The following is a 21,969-nucleotide window of genomic DNA, read 5'->3' as shown; positions in this document are numbered from 1 at the left end:
TGTAAACCAGTGCATGATGTGTCCTGGCGGTGTTCGACTTTATTTACATAAAGTTGTTTCCATGTATGCAAGAGTGCATTAGGCATTTTAAAATGTTACAACTTAAGTTAATTTTAGTAGATTTGTAGCTGAGCGTTGTGCAAAAGTTAAAATTATTCCCTTTTGTAATTAATGCCTTGAGTTATGGAACAGACAAGGTTAATATAAAGCTGCACTTCAGTGCTCAGTGTTTTTGCCTAATTTTGCAGTAGTTGGCAATTTTCTAGTAGCTGCTGTCTACCTTCTGACAAGGTTAATCTACAATTAAGCACTGAGATTTCCGTTTTGGCCTTACATTGTTAGATTTAGCAGATGCTCTATCATTTCCTGGACTGTTCTGTTAAATGAACAGTGAGGCTGTAGTTGAACTCTTGGGGAGTTTGCTAGTTTTGAATTTGATTTAAAAGCAAACGAACCAGTATTAATAGGAGTGGCAACATTGTTTTGTGAGAGTAGATGATCATCTATTAGCAAACAATTGATCTCAAGGGAGGGAATATTAAGAAGGTAATATTCTGAGAAAAGACAGACCCATGGTTGTTTAGAAAATGTTAAGCTAATTGCCATGCATTAAGACAGGCAACTGCTTGGACTGTTTTTATATTTAAATGGATTTTCTGATGTTAATAAGGTTTCTGTAGTACTTTTCCATCATCCTTAACCTTTTGTTTTTTATGACTGATGCAGCCAAACAGTGGATGGATTGTTGAGGCTGTTGGCTATAGCATACTGAGGTATTTTTGCAAGCCCACAGCAAATTAAACTTTCATTGAGCTTTTGTGTCGATAAAAGAGCAAGCCAGGATGGTTTCACTAAGAGATGGGCAAGGAAATATGCTTTGCTTTTAGTCACAGTAAGAGATGAGCACAAGTTAATACCTACTCTATAGAAACTGAATTCTTTCTTGCATTGCAGTGTTTGTTTCTCAGTTAGAAGTCACATTAGTGTAAGATTGCTTGCTTTGACTGTATCTGTCTTCACTGGATGCACTTTACAGATGATTTTGTGCCTGAGGTTTGAATCTGCTCTGCCATCTTCTTGCTATATTTCGATGGCAAACAGTTGGTGAGAGGGCTAGATTTTATAGTTTGGTTAAAAAAAAAAAAGGTTGGAAATTCCCAAGGACAGCTGCTTCTGTGGGAAAGCCCAGAGCACACTTTTTCTTTGGAGCACCACGGGAAAATGACTCATTGAAGGAGTGCTTAGGTAACATTAGACATCTACTATGCACTTGACTTGCTTATTGTGTGGCCATGCATTCACTAGAAATTTGAAGGAGTTGGAGTGCAGAAGAGTAGGTTAACATTTGGGTTCATAGTACTGGTGGCATCACTGTCACTCCAGCACCCTAACTACATGTTTGCAGTCTAAATAATAAGTGCAGACACTTCACAGAGTATTTTTATTCATAAGAAAATGAACAAATGTAACTTGTACTGTCCTGCACATTAGATATTATGCAAGGTACATGACTCAGAAAAATTCAGCTCCTTTGATGCTACCCAAGATTTAATATGTATAGAGTTTTCCACTTTAGTGTTGTAGAAAAGGAAAGCATTTTGATTTGGCAAATCATGTTCACTTGTGTGTGTGTGTGTGTGTGTGTGTGTGTGTGTGTGTGTATATATATATATATATATATATATATATATATATATATATATATATATATATATATATACAGGTTTGATATATTTTGAGGTGTACTTGTACTAGGATAAGATTCCTTTATTGTCATAGCACAAGTACAACAAAGTTTGTAGCAATCTTCTTAAGGTGCATTCACATACAATGAACATAAATAAAATAATACAGTACAATACGAAACAGTATAACATAATGCAATGTAGTAAACGACTAAGTTATTGCAGTTGGGTATATTGCGCAAGTAAGGAATAAAGTTAGGTGCACAGGAATGTAAACATATACCTTATGGTGTAAATGTCTATTTTCTGTACTCAGTGCGAGTATTTTGCATTGTTAAGTTCACGTATGGCGCTGGGATAGAAACTGTTCTCAAGTCTGTTTGTCTGAGATAGAATGGACCTAAACCATCTGCCAGAAGACAGCAGCTCAAACAGGTGGTGTCCAGGGGGAGAAGGGTCTTTCAAGATGTTGGGTGCCCTGCTGCGAAAGCGAGAGCTGAAGAGTTCTTCCAAAGAGGACAGTGAGCAGCCAGCAATTTTTTGAGCAGAGTTAATGATCCTTTGAAGGGCCTTCCTATCTGCCACATACCATGTAGAAATACAGTATGTCAGCACATTTTCAATAAAACAGCAATAAAAAGATACCAGTAGCTTCTCCTGCAAGTTGTTTTTCCTGAGGATCCTCTGCCTTCTTGCCTGCCTCTGTGGTGTTTATGGACCAAGAGAGATCTTCTGCCACATGTGCACCTAGAAACTTGAAGGCTTGGAACCCTTTCCACACAGTCTCCATTGATGCATATTGGTTTGTGATCTATGTTGAGCCTCCAGAAATCTATTCTGAATTATTTTGTTTTGGCAGAGTTCAAGACAAGGTTGTTATCAGTACATGATGTAGCCGGTCTATGAAGTTCCTCTCTGTATGCTGTCTCGTCTCTTCCTGAATAAGTCCCACCACAGTGGTGCTGTCCGCAAACTTAATGATGGGATTAATAGAATGAGAGGGGCACAGTCGTGTGTAAAGATTATACAGAAGGGGGTGCAGCACACAGCCATGTGGGACACTGGTGTATAGCCTTAGAGTGGAGGAGAGAGATGTGGGCCTAGTCTAACCTGAGGATGGTTAGTCAGAAAGCCTTTAATCCAATGGCAGGTAGGTTCTGAAAGTCCTGGGCCAGTGAGTTTAGTGACTAGTCTATCTGGGATAACTGTTAAAAGCTGAACTAAAGTCTGCAAAGAGCATCCTCACATAGCTCCCTGCTGCTGAAGATGAAAACGTGCAGTACACAAGGCAGTGTAGATGGCATCTTCTGTAGACCTGTTTGCTCTGTAAGCATACTGGTGTGTATCCGAGATAACTGGAAGACCGTCCTTGATGTGTTGCAGAACCAGTTCAAAACACTTCATGATGACCGGAGTAAGTGCCACTGGACATTAGTCGAGGCTACTGATGACTGGTTTCTTCAGCAGTAGAATGATCGTAGTTGACTTCAGACAAGATGGAGTAGTAGACTTGGACAGAGGCAGGTTGAACATCTTTACAAAGACCCCCTCTCAGAGCTTGTCTGCGCATTCTTTCAGCACCCATCTCATCACTCCAGGGCCAGCAGCCTTTCTTGGATTAACCGCTTTGAGTACGTCTTACATCATGCTGTTGTATTGTGAAGGTGTGGTTGTAGGAGGCTGGTATAGATGACGTAAGACTGCTGTGGCCTATCTGCTGGCGCCTAGGAATGACTGCCTCTGCTGTTTCCACCTCAAAATGGGCAAAGAAATATTTAAGTTCCTCTGCCATCAAGGCAACTACATCAGCAACATACAGTTATTGATTTTTATGATTGATTTGCTGAATACCTTGCCATAGTTGTTGTGGGTCCTTATTGAAGTGGTCCTCTATATTCCCTTTATAGGCCACTTTAGCCTTTCTGATGGCTTTTGTTAGGTTGGCTCTAGCCACACTGTAAAGGACTCTGACCTCCTTCGTCATCCAGGACTTCTTGTTAGGGTACACACGAATGTGCTTGCTGACAGTGACATTGTCAACACAGGGTTTTTTTTTTTTTTTTTTTTTTTTTTTAAGCAGAGTGCCATTGAGGTGTATTCTTCCTGATTCCTGATCCTCAAAAATGTCCCAGTTCTTTCAAAGCTCTCCTATAACTGCTACAGTGCACCTTCCGGACATATTTTAACAATCTTTCTAGTAATCTGGCCTTTTCTCCTAACATGAGTGTATGCTAGAGTCAAGATTATGGGCAAATGGTATGACTGGGCTAGATGAAGCAGCTGTTTTGCCCTATAGCCATCCTTGTCTAGTTTATTTCCTCCCTGGTTGCACATTTTTTCTGTTTATGAAATTTGGGGAGAATGGACTTTTAGTCCATCTGATTGAAATCACCAGCTATGATATGAACAGCTTCAGGATGGATGCTTTGTTGCAAGCTAATGATGTCAAACAGGTGCCCTAGAGCTGTGCAGGCATTAGCATCTGGTGGGCAGTAAACAGCTGTAACTATAACAGCAGTGAACTCCCCAGGTAAATAAAAGGGCCTGCATTTGATTGTCCTGTACTCCAGATCAGCAGAGCAGTGACTGTCTACAATCTTTGCACTGGTACACCAGCTGATGTTCACATAGATGCAAAGCCCCCCACCTCTGCTCTTACCCGAGTCTTAATCTATTGTATTAGTGACCAACAATTCCCATACCCAGTGCACTGGTGGTTACTGTCCCAGTCCCCATTATATTGCCTTAAACACTGTTATACAGTAGATGCCCATCATTGTGGGGCCGTGCTCTCACTACCACTCCCAAAATATACTGCCTCCATGGTCACACAAAGTTTGAGAAAATAGAATAAAGGTGTTTCCCTTTTTCTTGGAGTTGGTGCAACATTGCAAGTTTTATATATATTGAGATCAGAGTTGTGGGGTGGAGGAAACGCAGTCTCGCAACAGAATGCTTTTAAACAGTCGTTTTTTTTTGTTTGCAGGAGTTTTATAGGATGACAGGTTGCTGTAGTTGGTAAACTAGGTATCTTTTGTTGGAATATCAAAGTAAAACCACTCTTCATTTTCCTTTTTATAAAAGTACCTATTATGGTGGTGGTCGCATATTGCCGTGATTGCCTACAAACTGACCCTCACAGAAGCAGATTTTGGAACGCATTCACCTCTGGATCCAGCACCCATACCTCACTGAGGGGATTTCTGTTTGCTTATTAAATATGTTGAGCAGACCTGATTATTTTAAGTTATAACCGGGTCATATAAAGGCAAAATATGATTAGTGTGTACTCCTCCTCCCCATATACAGCACCAAAGTAAAGTATCATAAGTAGAAGAACAGTAGTAAAAGACTTCATAAGAGCAGGGTAACACACAATAAAGAACTGTGCTGTCTTGCAGATGGCAAATCCTGAGCAACACTTTGGGAATTGCATTTTTTGCTGGTTTGCTAGTTGATGTCTGTTAGTGATGTAGCTGAAGGCAAACTGCTCTGTTTTACAATGGTAATTGGGGTACTTCCTGTAGTTCAACTGGGGCTTATGTAACGTAGTGCAGCTTTACATTTGCATAATAAGTAGCAGTTACTCTGAAACCTTCAATTATTGCAGTGTACATCAGATCATACTAGAATGTGGTATACTGTGGAGAAAAAAACTGAAGTCAATCCTCTCTATAGCTCGTAAGGGGCTATCTACACATCTTTGTCTTTATTAGAAGTCGCATTAGTATAAGTTGTGTATTGCAGCTTTAAGTTGGAAGTAGTAAACTTGTAGAGAAAATACACTTGTGGTATTTGTGTTTTTAATAAAAGTAATTCTAGCAGTTTGAATATATTCCTTGTGGCAGTGTACAGTAGATCATTGCACAGGACTTTTGCAAGTGCTGACTGTTTACTTGCTGTTTAGATAATTTGTTCGTTGCAAATGATAATGTAGTGCTCGGTTTAACACTAATATTTGAAAACTGAATGGTTAACCTGCACTGAAGAATATTAATGATTTTTTATTTTTGAGTTTATGAATGTATCAAGGACGAAAATAGCTTAATCACAGCAGAACTAGAAAAATCAAAACTTGGGAGGCCCCCTCAACAGTAGGGTAAACACTTGAATGCAGCTTTTCTGTGCCCTGTCTTATGACTTTTTGTTGCATTCAGAGCATATGTATACCCCTTTTGTCTTGCACACAGTTTCCCTGCACTGGCAGTGATTCAAATATATTAATCGTAGAGCTCACGGGTACAATTGTCCATAGAATTTGCCAGAGGCAGATGTCTTACTTTCTTGACCAACTTTCAAAGCTTTCCACAACATCGTCGGTGACTTTTCACTGTCCAGTGTCAGGGTGATGTGTGGAGAACACACATACCATTATTAATTTCTTTTTGCTTTGAAGAACCAGTCAGTTGTCAGTCTACTGTCTGTCCCGTTCCAAGCAACGTCCATAGAAAGTTAAGCACCCAGTTTGAGTCCTTGTTGATTGATTTAGTCTTGTGTTTGTAGTAGTTACTGTATTTGTGACTTTAAGTATTTTGGATAGTAAATTTGGCTTTTATGAATTCTTGTTTGTAGTCTCTATGAAGTGTGTTCAAACAAGTATGCATTAGGAAGTCAGATTCTTAAATACTTTTACGCCATGTTGTTTTTACTTTGGGGAAGATTACCCACATTTCTTGCTTGCACCGAGCAACTTTCAGAAAAGCTGGCTGGTTGGCCTAGAATATTTGGGCCTATGAATACCAGAAAAGAGAGACTGTAGGCATTTGCACATACAGTTCAGCCATCCATCCAATATGTGAGCCCTCTGCTTCCATCTTACAGCAGAGTAGAAATAGAAAAATGCAGGGGGCCACAAAAATTTCGTCAGACTCAGCATGCAGACCATATGTTACAGATATCCCAACAGTTCCTCGTGGGTCTTACTTACATTGCCTTTCATGGTGAGGATTTCCCCCTCGCTTTCCCAGCTTAGTACCTGTCTAAACCTCATTTCCCACCTGTCATTATCACTCCTAAGGCAAACAGTGGAATTTTTATGTTGGATGTTTTGTAGACCTCAGAAGTTGTTTATGGGCCAAACTCTTGTAGCCAGACACACATAGAATGATGTCCTCCCCACAAAATGCATGTCAGTTTCACTTGAATTGCCTCTTACAATTTATTCCAAATAGCCTTATAGATGGCTGCCCTGAAGGTGGTCTTGAAAAGTTTGCAGGGCCTACACTAACTGATATTGTGCTTCTTGCCAAAAAGAGTAGGCCTGATGCCCAGCCATTTGTGCCATTACTGATGCCATCTTTGATCGATTTATAGGAAGTTTGCAAAAGAGTAAGTCATGGTTTGGAGAGTAAGTCATGGTTTGGAAGAGGATTAACCTGAAGCCAGCACAAAATTGTGTCTCTGGTATTCCTTCCATCTAAAAGAAGATATGCGCTCCACCTGACTCGCTCAAGTTTGATATCAAATGTTTGGATTTGGCTTACTTCTGTTTGATTTCATCCCCCTTGGAGTACAGCAGTGACAGCAACAAAACCATCTCTTCGGGCTCTACCCCAATATTACTTATCTTGTGGCAAAACCTTAAATGTAAAGAGGGAGCTTTTTAAGTGTGGGTATAATGAAATCTCTGAGACAGAGGAAATACCTATACTTGATAGTCTTGGAGAAATGCATACTGTCTGAGGTATTCCCCATCCTTCCTGCACTTGAGGACACTATTAAATCTGCATTCATACACCCAAGATTTGCTGTTGTCTTTTCCATCTGTTCAGCGGATGGGTCTTTAGATCCGACCTCGGATCTGTCTTTAGCCACTTGAGTCTTTGGCTTCCAAGCTAAGGGACCTCCCCTTACCCAGGACCCCCTACAAAGCCCAGTATTACCTCAGATCTAGTTTGCCACTTCTTTGATAAAGACATGAATCTCCTTTGCTCAGGTGTGGGTTATGTTGTGTGAACTTTTGTCCTTGGTAACACAATTTTTATTTTTCTAGACAAGTATCGTTTGGTACTTAAATCCTTTTCCTTGTGCCTTGGCACCATCTTTTTGTTTTAAAAAAGTGCTTTTATATACCTTAATTTATATATTTCTATTGCTGTTTTTTATAGTTGCTGTCATGGGTGTTGATACTATGGCTGATTAAACCTTCGGGTTTTAAACAGTTTATCTGTGGCTACAAGATGCCAAATTTAGATGCACACTGTGTGTACTGCCTCAGGGCTGCTAACAGATAAGCAGTGTGCTATCTGCACCCGAGCTATTGTGGAGAGTAAGAAAAAAACTTATTAATGGACTTCTCCCTGCATCTGTGGGAGAATCATCCAAGACTCTTATCTGTTGATTCAGCACTTTCCTTTCTTCCAGAATGTCTTCAAACAAGTCTAAAGGGGATAAGCCACAGGACCTAAAGAGACCAAGGAGCCGAGAAAGCTCTTTTGTAATTTTGTCTTTATCTGCTCTTGCCCCTTCAGCCCTGGCACCAAAGTCCTTTAAATCTTTGAATCTGGCTCTTTTCTTTGAGCCAGTCCTGATCAGGTCAAAAGCTGTTCTCAGTGTGATGTTTTTCTCTAGAGCCAGTCTCTTTTTGGCCCTGATGTCAGTTTCTTCAGGAAGGAATTAGTCACTGGTTGTCAAGACCCTCCATCCACCGCTTCTTCCCTGCAGTTAACCTCATCAACCAGGAGCCTCTCTGAAACCGACATGGACTCAATGATGAGGAAATTCAGTAGGACCTAGATTCAAGTACGGGTCTTTCTTGCTCTGACCACTGTTGGACCAGGGAGCTGCGTTACTTACTCATCTTGTAGTAACTCCTACCCTGATCAGTTTGTCAGATTTGGGAGTTATGCTTCTGACCATTTCCTAGATCTTGTCCATGTTGGATCTGAAGATTTGGCTATCTTCTACTCTGGCAGCATCTCTGATCAATGGTTGCAATCTCATCGGAGCCATTAGGCTCTCAGGCTGAGTTGTCAGTGCAGGAGCCAAGGGTTGGGTTCAACTCTGAGGTTTTCAGAGTCATCCCTTCCTGTCAGAGCTTCAGTTTTATACACCGGTGTCAGCCTCAGATCCGAGCCAAGTGGAATTCCATGGTTTGTCTGGAGATGTTGCTTTGGCTCCCACTAGTTGAATTTCATTATCTCTGTTAGCTTCGGCTTTTGAGGCTTTCAATAGAGTGTACTCAAGGCTGGATAAACGTACTTCTCTTTCATGCTCTGTTCCACCCTCCCAAGAATGTCTCTGGGTCCTAATCCTTCTCATCCACTGCACTTGGGACAGCCAGGCCTGTTGAGTCTCAAAGCCTGTCTGCATAGGTGACTTGCAAATCTCTTCCGAATCTTCTCTGGAAAATCCCACCAGGGCGGTTCCTCAAAAACATGCATGTAAGAGGTGGCACATGGACTCCCCCCGAAGGAGCCTCTTAGAAGACACTGATCTGTGTGATGGGGGAGGGGTCCCTCAATCTTCAGGGAGTCGTGTTTCTCAAGGCCTTTGGGTCCAACTTAGCTATATTTTGGGTGGCTCCCCCCTACTGAAAGATAGTGGATCTCATCTGTAAGCAGGCATGGAAGGAGCCTGATGTGGCTGAACCAATTCCCTGCACACCAGATAAGTTCTTAGTCTCTCCAAAAGATTGCCAACACTGGAGCAAGGGATCAACCATAGATTACATAGTAGTGGCGGCAGTCAGGAGACACTTATCTTTGCACTGCAAAGTCTGGATGTCCATAGAGGCTATTGCATTCCCTTTTTATTTCATCCCCCAATTTTAAAAAAATGTTATCAAATATTCCACCCTCTTAAAAACCAGCAGCCTTCAGAGAAATACAAAGATGCTAAAGAAACAAGTCATTCAAAAGGGTACCACCAGACCAGGTAGGCTCCATAACTTGCTCAAGATTCTTTTTAGATAATGGTACAGAAAGAGATCGCCACAAGATCACATACAAGAGTGGCCAGCATGAAGCTATGGTTAGACTTCTTCCTAGTAAGGAAAGGGCACTGGTGTAGAGCCAGTGATTGCAAATTCATCCCCAGTGAAACAGTTGGTCCACAGCTTAAATCACTGGTTGCCGCAATCAGCTGCAAGCAATGGTGAGAGAAGGCTGTAAGGTCAACAGAGACCAAGTTGAAGACCTGGAAGTTGACTGGAGAGAAAGCGTAACAGTTCAGTGAATTACTCCAAGCTCTAGCACCCCAAGAAGAGGAGTAAATAGTTGGATATGAAGGACAGCGCCTCAAAACAGCATGTATGAGGACTACAGAACAGATATGTGGTCGAGCCAGGTATGGAAATAAGTTACATAAGGAAAGCTGGTGATGGAGTATAGAAGTCCCGGAAGTCATCAAAAGACAGGAGTACAGGAAAAAGTGGAAGATAGAAAAGATGGAATAGGCTAGGAAGGAATACTTGTTGCATAATAACAAAGCTAAGAATGGAGTTGCAGTAGCAAAGAACAGAGACGCACACTACCAGCTTCTGGAAAGTGACTTAGAAGGTGGTTTAAAGAAAAACAAAGATAAAGAAGATAGACACCCTTCACAAGGGATGTCAGGAACAACCTGCTTGAACAGTCCACAGGACATCAAAGGCAGATGGAAGGAGTAAGTCCAGCAGCTTCTGAATGAAGAAAAGTCTAAAGAAACTGTACTGTCCCAGACACATCCTACAATGAGAGAAGAGGAGGAGCCCACCCTAGAAGAAGTAAGAATAGCACTAAGGAAAATAGTCGGGGAAAGCAGCAGGCTCAGATGACACAGCAGATATGATGAAGATGCTGGGTGAGATGGGGGAGAAATGGCTTCTGAGGGTACTCATAGCAGTGTGGAGAGAGGCATATCCTAGATGACTGGAGAACAAGCATACTCGTGCCAGTCCACAAGAACAAAGGGGATACCCACAACTGTGGGCAGTACAGAAGTATCATATTCCTGTTTCACTGCGTGAAAGTTCCGGAGACGGCGATAAATAGATACACGGAGTAATAGAAAGTAATATGGGAGATGAGCAGTTCAGGTTCAGATAAGGATGCAGCACAACTGACCCTATGTTTGCAGTGAGACAGATAGTTAAGAAGAAGCTAGAGATGAGGAAGGAGTCCAACTGGACATTCCTAGACCTGGCGAAAGCATATGACAAGTTCCCAAGAAAACTGATTTGGGCAGTACTGTGGTGGTTCGAAGTCTCAAACATTGGTAGAATTAGTGCAGGCTGTGTACAAGGACCCAGTGACTTGAGTACAAACAGTGTTCAGTCTCACAGAATGGTTCCCCGTGGGAGTGGATGTGCAGCAGGGTTAGCTGTGTGCCCACTGCTGTTCATACTGGTGATGGACTACATTAGCAAACAGGTCGGAGTGGATAGATCAACAAAGTTGCTGTATGCAGATGATGTGGCATTACAAACAGACTCTGAGCAAGAACTTCAGCAAAGGATGGGGAATGGAATGCAAAACTGAAAGCACATGGGATGAAACTAGGTAGAGATAAGAGTGATAATGGCAGCAAATTGGGGAAATCAGAAGAAACTGAGAATTGAGATAGAAGGGAAGATAGTGGAATAGGTTAACAGCTTCAGGTATCTGAGAGGGGTGGTTGAGCAAAACGGAAGTCTGAATGAAGAGGCCAGAGCTAGAATCAGAGAGTCTGCAGCCAACTGGCAGAGTGTCAGGTATAGTTTGACAGAAAAATGCCAAAGAAGTTGAAAAGAAAGATGTACAAAACAGTGGTGCGACTAGTACTACTGTATGGCACAGAAACTGTGTAGTAAAGGCAGAGCATACGAGAAAGCTAGAGGTGATGAAAGTGAAGTGCCTGAGAAGGGTGGTAGGATGCACTCCATGGGACATACGAAGAAATGAGGACGCAAGAGCAGAAGCCAGAGTAGCTCCAGTTGCTGAAAATATCAAATAAAACAGATTATGGTGGCTCAGTTACATGTGCAGAAAAGCAGAAGAAAATCTGGTGAAGAAGATTTGTGACACAGGAAGAAGGCAAGAGGAAACAAGGGCATCCAGCAAAAGAGGTGGATGGATTGTGTAAGAGATCTCTAACATTTTGGCATGAGTGTTGAAGTCAGGAGTGTGGTATTGAATCCAGAGAGATGGCGACAGTTAACATGACACCCCGACCCCGTTTAGAAAATGGGAAGAAAGGGCATGGTTGATTATGAAGTACCTTGCAGCTAATCTGATGGTAGTCTGTTTGAGGCTAAGTGGTCTAAGCTTGCTCAAAGCTAAGAATGCTCCCTAATGATAAGGGTAGAGGGGTTTTTGACAACTTTAGAAATCTATATATCTTAGCCACTCCTAAGTTTCAAACAATAAATTTAATACCAAGAGGAAATCTTAATCCTTGAGGACATGGTAGTCATTGTGTTAGCTAAGATGCACTTGTGTCAGTTTTAATGCACTAAATGCCTACAGCAGAGCATCAGCTTAGGTTCTAACTGTAACTCCTGCTGAGGATGTAAAGGAGAAGCATTTAGATATGCCCTTGGGTACAGGCTTGCTGTTTGGGCCACCCTCACAGGATGTTTGTGAATGCTTAGAAGGCAAGGGCATGGAGTTAGTGAAACCATTTATGTGATGTCAGGCTCGCCTTTATTCTCGCTAATGGGTCAGATCCGATGCGTCAGGTCTCTCAGCCATTACAAAAGCTCGAGGACTTCAGCAAAGCTCGTGGGCCTCCTTCCCTACCCATAATGCAGTTCCCTAATTTCCCCAGATCTCGTTTGCCATACTGCGAAGATGTTCTTCAAGTATGTTCTGTGCCAAGTTTTTGTATTTTTATAGCGTTACACCCTTATCTAATTAGTAATTTCCTTATTGTTAACTTTCCCGCTCATTTTTCTCTGTGTATTATTTCTGGTAGATGTTCTTTGTGTTTCACTGTTGCAGTGATTACATTTGGGTTATCTGCTTGCAGGTAGCCCTCAGCCGGTGTGAATACCAGAGTCTTGGGATTTCTGCGTCAGATGCGATCGCTTCTTCCATGACATCAGGGCTATAAAACATGCAGCCCGATGCCATTACATCAGTCTTTCTTGCTGTGCGGTGCCTGAAGCAGTTCACAAGTGCCGGTCGGCTGACTCCTGAAATTTTCGTTTTTGAGTTTCAGGCTTGAAATCTTAAAGATAAGTACCCCGTCGGGGATCCTTTTTTCTTGCTCTAACCGATGTCAGAGAAAAAAAATAACTGTCTTGCCTGTGGAAAGCAAATACCTCATAGAGATTTTCATTCTTACTGTGTCACCTGTTTAGGCCCAGACCACGACGTCCCTCGCTCTCGGTTTTGTGCCTTGTTCAACACCCAAACTATCCGTCGTCGGGCAATTTTTGTAGCTAAATACTTTCTCTCTCGATCGCCGTACTCCGAAATAGCGTTGGTAAACCATCCGACTACCGATCTTCCGAAAAAACGTAAGGATAAAGGCAGACAGACCGCATAGGTCCACAACTGCCAATGACACTACCGTTAAGCTAGTCGCCAGTACTCAGTGAGGCACTTTCGCAGCCCCGATACCTGCTTCTACAGATTGACAGGCCTCTACTGAGACCCATTCGGAGTCCAGTATGCCACGAGATGCTTCTTCGACTATGGAACCTGCGGATGTCTCTACCTTAGATAGGTCTGGAGCCGCTGTGCAGGCACTGGCTTCTGAGGGTGTATTCAGGCCTACTGATTTTCATATTAAACAGACTACTTCGCTTTAAGCCAAAAATGTAATTTCTCAGGCCTAAAGTTCACACTACACCTAGGAAACTGACAACCAAAGCGCATTCTCAGGCCCACAAATGATTAGTATGGCTGAATCTGTGGCGGAAGAGATTTTTCAGAAGTGGGGCCTTCCTTGCTACGATCCTTTTGCTACACCCCAAAACAGCAAATGCCCCGACTTCTTCACCCTCACCCTCTTCCCCCTTCCAGGCCAACTCCTCAGAGACACTCTGGTCCAAGATTGGCCTCGGGGACTTCTCTATGCCTTTCCACCCTTTCCTCTAATCCCACAAATAATTCAGAAAGCAACCGCCTTGAGAGCCAGGTTGATTCTCATTGCCCCTTATTGGCCTTGACAGATATGGTTTCCGTTCCTACATCGTTATCTTTTGGTACAGCCTTGGCATCTGGACCCAGCTCCAGATCTGTTGACCCATCAGTCGGGGCAGCTGCACCAATCCCTACATTCTCTCAACCTCACTGTTTGGTTGCTCCACTTCCTTCCTTAGCCAGGCTTCCTATGATTTCTAATCCCGTCCGGGATATCATAGTAGCTTCCCTTAAATCTTCCACCAGAAGGATTTACACTAGTAAATGGAAACGTTTCTCCTTCTGGGTGAAGGCAAGGAATATAGATCCCTTTACTGCCCCAATTCATTCGGTTTTAGACTTCCTAGCCGAAATTTTTCATTCAGGGTCTTCTGCCTCTACAGTAAAGGTTCAGTTGGCAGCCATATCGAATTTTCATACAGGCTTATCGGACCACAACATCATGTCCAATAAGCTTTGCAAAGCTTTCCTTAAAGGTGTATATTTACTTAAGCCTCCGATCAAAGACCCTCCACCTCAGTGGGATCTTAATTTAGTCTTATCCTTGATCCCCCCCCCCCCCCTTGAACCTACGGTATCCTGTTCATTGAAATTTCTTTCCTGGAAGACACTCTTCCTAGTCGCCATTACTTCTGCTAGGAGAGTATCTGAGCTTCACACCCTCTGCATTCGTCCTCCCTACTTAATCTTGCATAAAGACTAATCCATCCTTCTTACCCAAGGTGGCTTCGCAGACAAATTTAAATCAATCAATTGATCTCCCAGTTTTTTTCCCAAACTATACTAATAGAGCGGAGCAAAAGCTACATTATCTAGATGTTCACCGCCAGCTCCGATACTATTTGGACAGAACCAAACAAATAAGGAAGTCTGATCAACTGTTTTCATCGTACGCAGAAAATAAGAAAGGCCTTCCTGTTTCTAAGGTGACCCTATCTAAGTGGCTGTCTTCTGTGATTACATCTATTTATCAACTCAGAGGCAGGGAATTAACTTCTAAGCCAAAAGCCCATTCAACTAGAGCACTAGCTACATCTACAGCTTTTCAAGCTAGACTACCAATAGACACTATCTGTGCGGCAGCCACATGGGCCTCTCCTCATACCTTTGTTTTGCATTACAAATTGGACATGGCCTCTAGGGACAGAGCAACATTTGGTTCCACCATTCTTAACAGTCTGTTCCAATGAGCCACCCAGGATGAAGGTGCTAGGGACGCGGTCCCATCCAGCAAGAATGAAGGCGAGATTGACAACTTAACATTGAGAAGTTATGTATCTACCATAACATTCCATGTTAGTTGTCTTCTCTCGCCTTCTTTCTTGCGTCCCATCAACCATCCCCCTAGCCTGGACAGACCGAGAAGATCTTCCTTTCCTTGAAGGGTCCTTACATTCCCTTGTTCACCATCTAGGTGTCCTAGGGTATATATAGTGTAGATAATGATCTTTGGGGGGGTTTATCCCTCTTTCTCCTCCTTCCAGTTGGAAGATTTTGTTTTATTGGCCTATGCTAGGTTTTTCAGCTTCCAATCGAGACCTGGGGAGTTATCGCCTAGCATCATGGGATATAGGGTTGCCTCGAGCTGGTAAAATAAGCTCTCGAGCTTTAGTAATTGGCCAAGTCGGAGCTGAGGATCGGCTCCGAACCCATCCAGCAAGAAAGAAGGCGAGAGAAGACAACTAACATGGAACGTTATGGTAGGTACATAACTTCTCATTTTGAACATTAATGCTGGTGATTTCAATAAGTGTGTTTACGCGGTCGAAAAACACGTAGTACATTTGGCAATTTCTTCGCTGACTGGGAGCTTTATTGTGCGTCTCTGGGTTCTTGTTTTGGATTTAAAGATCAAACTGGACAAACCAGGGACAATACTGATTGCACCAGACTGGCCACGCCAACACTGGTGTACCCCCTCTTGCTCAGTGTCACTGCTGGCACCATGGCATCCGCCTCAGACTTCTACCCTGCTGTCCCAGCAGGCGGGCCAGATTCTGCACCCACAGCTTCAAACCCTGAACCTGGCAGCCTGGCTAATTACCTGATCTCTCCGTTACCATCCCTCAGTAAGCAAGTGATGGATGTCATTGTGGAGGCAAGGAGGCCTAGTACTAGAAAATCCTATGCTGAAAAATGGAAAAGATTCTGTTCCTGGAGCCAAACTCAGGGGATGGGCACAGCAGCGCCCAATTTACCTCAGATTCTTCAATACTTAACTGAGATGCTGCAGAAGGGCCTTTCCTTTTCCTCAATCAGAATTCATGCCTCAGCCATTTCAGCTCATTACAATACAAAACCACCCCTCTTCTCTCATCCACTGCTGAAGCCGTTCCTCAGAGGGGCCAAAAACTTAAGCCCACCCAGGAGAGCCTCTACTCCAGCCTGGGGCTGTAGCTTTGTACTGGAAAAGCTCACTTTACCTCCCTTTGAGCCAGCTGCAAATGCAGAGTTGAAAATCCTTTCTTGGAAAACAGCCTTCCTTTTAGCCATCACTTCAGCAAGAAGGGTGTCTGAGTTACAGGCTGTCATGGCAGTGGAGTCTTTCATTATCTTTCACGTGAACAGGGTGTCCCTCAGGACCAATCCCTTCTTCATGTTCAAGGTGGTATCCAGTGTAGCCCTTAATCAGTCTGTTCATTTGCCAACCTTCTTTTCTAATCCACAGAACAAAGGGAAACGAATACTGCACTCTTTGGATGTGCACAGACTACTTAGGTTTTTACTTGGGCAGGGCTAAGCCTCTCAGGAAATCTGAACAGCTGCTGGTTGCATTTGCTGCAGGGACAGAGGGGAAGGCCATTTCAAAGCAAACCATTTCTAAGTGGATAGGCTACTGCATTCATTTCTGCTGTGTGCACCATGGAAAACCTACCCCACAGGGGATAAGACCACATTTAACCAGGGCTGCATCTACCTCTACAGCCTTTCTCAGAGGTGTCCCTACCAGGGACATCCTAGAAGCTGCTACCTGGAGTTCTGTACATACCTTCACCAAGCATTACCACTTGCCAATTTTGTCTAAATCCAGAGCTGGCTTTGCCACTACAGTCTTGCAGCGCCTTATAGCTGGTCCTAATGCTATCTAATTACCTCCTCCCATCATTAGCTTTGGGAATCTACCCAAATGTGATGACTGCAACAGTGAAACATGAAGAACATAGTACAGTTGGTGTACACTTACCATAAATGTAGATGTTCGAGTGTATTCACTGTTGCAGTCCTGGTTACCCTCCCTCCAGCCCCCTGACTTCTATTGACTATAACTCTATCCTTGTTTGCTATGCTTAAAGCTTTTTGGTGTATTTGCTTTTTTGTTGGAGGTGTAACCTTGTATGTAATTGCTTCCCATTTTGGGGTCACCTGACATCTGGGGCAAGAAAAGCTGATGCAATGGCGTTGGCTGCATGCTGTATACCCCTGACGTCATGGAAGATGAGACAGCATCCGACGCAGGACCCAAGACTTTGGTAATCAGGCTGACTGAGGGCTACTGCAAGCAGTTGTGATGACTGCAACAGTGAATACACTCGAACATCTGCATTTGTGGTAAGTGTACACAACTGTACTTTCCTTAATCTCTCCTCCTCCCCAGGCCACGGTGACCACAGTTGCTTCCCAGATTTTGGGGGGCATTATCTGGGAAAGAGTCCAAGGCGCCTGGCAGGAACACAAGGCTCACATGCACACAAACATCCTAGAGATGAAGCCAGTGCTGTTGGCACTGAAAGCATTTCAAAACTCTCCCTCTAGAAACGATAGCAATTCAGTCAGATATCAGTAGTCTGGTGTGTCAGCTAATGAGGGGGATTAGATCTTACCCCCTTTGTCGAGAAGCTCTAAGGGTTTGGCAATGGTCAGCGTCCTCCAACCATTCTCTAATTGCAACGCACATCCCGAGGAGATCCAATGTGATTGCAGACAACTTGAGCAGGGCCGTAATTATGGCCTCATGAGTTGTTTCCGAAAATGGGGCTAGCTCTTCTGCGATCTTTTTGCTTCGCCCATCAGTACCAAATGCAGTGACTACTTTGCCTTGATCCCTCCCTATGGGGGAGTAGCCAAGGGATGCACTTGTTCACGATTGGCCTCTTGGACTCCTATATGCTTTCCCTCCGATTCCCAAGTTTTTGCAGAGTGGCAGTCTGTTGGAGACCACAATAATCCTGATTGCTCCCTATTGTCCTCTCCAGATCTAGTTTCCTTTCCTACAGCCTCATCTTCTGGATGTACCATGAATTCTGGACCCGGCTCCTTATCTACTGACGCATCCGTCGGGATTGGGTCATCCTAGCCTTAAGAAGCTCAAGCTAACACATTGGCTGCTCCAGTTCCCTTGATTGCTAGGTTTCCCCTTCTTTCTTCCCTGGTAAAACACATCTTGTTGTCCTCCCATAAAACCTCTACACAAAGATTATACAAGAGTAAATGGAACTGGTTCGTAATATTTGCAAGTGATAACCAAATTAGCCCCCTTTTCTGCCCCTATACATTTTATCTTGGAATGCTTAGCAAAACTCTTTCATGACAGTGCGGCAGCTTCTACTATTAGAGTTCAACTAGCAGCAATCTCAAACTATCATGTGGGAGAAAATGGCTCTAGTATGTCACAGAGACTCTGAAAAGCCTTTTTGAAAGGAACTATGATGATTAGACCCCCTTACAAGAATCCAACTCCTCCATGCAACCTAAATTTCGTTTTAACAATCACTTGTTTCCCCTTTGAACCTTCAGCCACATGTGATCTAAAGTTTTTGTCTTGGAAAACGCACTCTTTAGTGGCTATCACCTCAGCCAGAAGAGTTTCAGAATTGCAAGCCTTGTCCATAAAGCCCCCTTACCTACTTTTCCATAAGGACAGAGTTTCTTGCACTAACCCCTCATTTCTTCCAAAGGTTGTGTCAGAAAGTAACCTAAATCAATATATTGAGCTGCCAGTGTTCTTCCCCAGTTGCAGAAAAAAAGACAAGTACTTGTTGCATCTTCTAGACATACATAGACTATTACGTTTTTACTTCCACAGAACTTCGGGGTTTGGAAAAACAGGCCAACTTTTCGTGTCCTACTCCAAGACAAGAAAAGGTCAGCCAATGTCAAAGATTACCTTACCTTATCTGGATGGCTTACTCTTTGTATATCCTACAGATACACCTTTAAAACAGGTCTCTTCCCTTTAAAACAGGTCTCTTCCCTTTCCTGTTAAAGCACACTCCACCAGATCAGTAGCTACATCTGCAGCCTATTAAGCAAGATTACCCTGGGACAATATCTGCGCTGCAGCCACATGGGCAAAACCGCATACCTTTATTACTCATTACAAAGTGGATTTGACCTCCAGGAGTAAAGCTTCCTTTGGTTCTATGGTTCTGAGGAATATTCTCCAATGACCCACCCAGGAATTAGGTTGCTGGGGACGAGGTACCATCAGTGAGAATAAAGGCGATTTTAACAGCATCACATAAAGCTGTTATGTACTTACCATGACATTCCATGTGCGTTTTCCATCTCGACCTTTAATTTCACAACCCACCCTCCATAACCCCCTTCAAGATCTCCTGGGAGACTGAGTGGACTCAGAGATGCTAACCTTAGCTCTGTATAACATTTACTATTGTATATCATTTTTTGATATTACATATTTATTGCTCTCCTTATAATTTCTGGACAGGCAAACAAGATCTGAGGAAGTTAGGGAACTGCATTATGGGTAGGGAAGGAGGCCCACGAGCTTTGCTGAAGTCCTCGAGCTTTTGTAATGTTCAAGACGGATCCAACACATCGGATCCGACCCATCAGTGAAAATAAAGGTCTAGCTGGACAACACACATGGAATGTTATGGTAAGTACATAACTTTTTTTCACCTTTCCTTCCCAAATATAATAGGAAATACCCAAGAAAACAATAATCTTGTTATAAGAAACAGACTGAACAGTTTAAACAGAAAAGAGAGTACAAAAGAGAAATATGCATGGCACAGCAGCAGAGGAAATGGGCAGTAGCAAGACAAGGAGGTTATGTTCTATCCTCCCAAAGCCCCCCCCCCCCGGCCAATGTTTGCTCTGCCCTCATTTCCTCCCTTTTTTCCATTTCTCCCACCTGTTTGAGTGGTAGGTTGAACCACTTCAAAAACTAGTTCAATCTGACATTGGGAGTGATAGATGAGAAGCATTTGTATCTCAGAGATATAAATTGGAGTTCAATTCTGTCTCCATTTTTGTGAGGATTCACAAGTCCTCACAGACCAGTTTAGCTTTAGAGATCCTGCAACAACCATTTGGTTGTGATGCAGTGGAGGCAGTGTCCCTTCTGGTGTAGAAGGAAGGATGAGGTCCTTGGAAGGATGAGGTCTATTTCAGGCTTTTCCTGGTCCCCATAATTTCAACCCGTGGAGACCAGTTCTGGTCCTGAAGTTGAACAAGTTCCTAATAGTAAAGGTTTTTAAAGTGCTCCCTCTTCAGGTCCATTTTAGCACTGCTTTACCAGAGGGACACTTTAATTCGTTTTGGACTCGTATTCTGGTCCCCAAGGATCATGACCTTTTTTTTCCCATAGCTGGTCTCTCATCATTGCCCAAGGGTGTTCATAAAATGACTGATTTTTGTGTGCGTCTTTGTGTGTACCAAAGAAACTGATGTGTAGCCTCACCTAGATGACTATCTTATCATATTCCCTCAATATGTGATGTGCAGATTGTTCTTAACAGTGTCCACTTTAACTTACCTAGAGTTCCTTCAACCTTTTGAAAACAAACCTGAATCCAGAGAGCAGCAGCATCTTACTGGGGCAATTTTTTTACAAGCATGGCTCAGATGAAGTAGGTCACAGTAAGTGAAAAGCTGAGATCATTTGCTATGTCAGCCTCCTTTTTCATGGCAGTCCTGGGCAGTCTGCTGTTGAAGAATATCCAGTGGTATCTGAAGTTCTCTTGACAATAGCAAAAGCAGTTAGGTGGACATAGTCTAGTTAACCCAGTGATTCTATTCTAGATGCTTCAGACATTAGATGTGTGGTGTGTTTGGCTGTCCTCATGGTAAGCAGAACCTGGAATAGTCATACTAAGCAAACATATAAATGTAAAGAAAATGCCCATAGTATGTTTTGTTTAACTCAGTTCTGCTGAAACCTCCTTACATCAGAACAGGGTACTTGTGTTAACCTTTTGAAACTAGTGACTTGACTGTATCAAGAAAGGAAATTAGAAACTGTTAATTCTAGATAATGTGGTACTGAAAACAATGCTGATTATTTGGACGATTTGTATAGTTTACAGGTGCAGAGAAAAGGCTCATTTAACAATGTACATTTAAAAACAAAACATTCATTAGTTTGCTATTTCTGAAGATGTGTTGAAACTACTTCTAAAACATAGATTAATTATAATCTTCTCTCCGTGTACTATTATTCTAGGTCTACATAAAGCTTTGAAAAGGATTGAACAAGTTCCTTCATCAAATTCTCATTTTGACTCTGCTGGAACCAGTTTGTAATGGCCCAGACATGTTGATAATATCATACCAATAAAAGTCATTGTTCATAGAGATAACTGAAGATCATATAGCTGCCAGTTTTTAAAATCTGTCCAGATATGTATGTATTTTTGTGTTCTTTGTGTTCTGTGTTTTCGCTTAACAAAAAAAAATTGAAAATTCCTAAGTGCTGGAAAAAGTCCACGGTTCTTGTACAGCAAACTTTCTACTTTCCCCTTGTTCTGACAATTTTCTTGTGATTACTTTTGCAGTATTGTTGGGCACACCAGTTTTAAGTAAAACACTGTTTAAAATATTTTTTCACTTTTACTTGACTTAATTTTGTAGAGTGGCACTTTATTCCTGAGCATTTTCTTACTTGGTATAATAAAGCTCTTTGACTACACTTTTGCCTTGTACTGAAGCAGTATTATGACAAGGTAACACAAGTAATCAGAGTTAAAATGTGTGTAAATAACTTAAAATGTGATGTTGTCCAATCTCTCTCTTATTCTCACTGATGGGTCAGAATTGATCCTTCAGATCAGTCTCGGCCTTTACCAAAGCAGAAAGCCTTCAACAAGCTCATGGGGACTCCCTATACCAGAATGCACTTCAGAATTACCCCATATCTCGTTTGCCGCTGACGAAGATCATCACTTTTTTAACCTCTCTGGGCTAAGTATTATATTCATTACAAATTTAATAGGTAGTTTAAAAATTTTTTATATCTTTTATTAATACTTAAAAATGTCTCCCTATTTAAAGCC

General features: G+C 42.5%; 1 protein-coding gene across 1 annotated transcript in view; it reads left to right on the top strand.

Moving 5' to 3' along the window:
• LOC122788654 (mitotic checkpoint protein BUB3) overlaps positions 1-21,605 on the top strand; it is a 600,587-nt gene extending 578,982 nt beyond the window's left edge. The window contains exon 4 of the mRNA XM_044055550.1: positions 21,141-21,605. Coding sequence (XP_043911485.1) covers positions 21,141-21,150 — 10 coding nt within the window. The 3' untranslated portion in view covers positions 21,151-21,605. The remainder of the gene's footprint in view (positions 1-21,140) is intronic.
• The last annotated feature ends 364 nt before the right edge of the window (positions 21,606-21,969 follow it).

This window comes from Protopterus annectens, chromosome 14.part0, assembly GCF_019279795.1.
Source record: "Protopterus annectens isolate FY-2018-M chromosome 14.part0, PAN1.0, whole genome shotgun sequence".
In the NCBI taxonomy this organism is placed as follows: domain Eukaryota; kingdom Metazoa; phylum Chordata; order Ceratodontiformes; family Protopteridae; genus Protopterus; species Protopterus annectens.
Note: the sequence above shows the minus strand (reverse complement) of the source record. Positions and strands in the feature narration are given on the sequence as shown.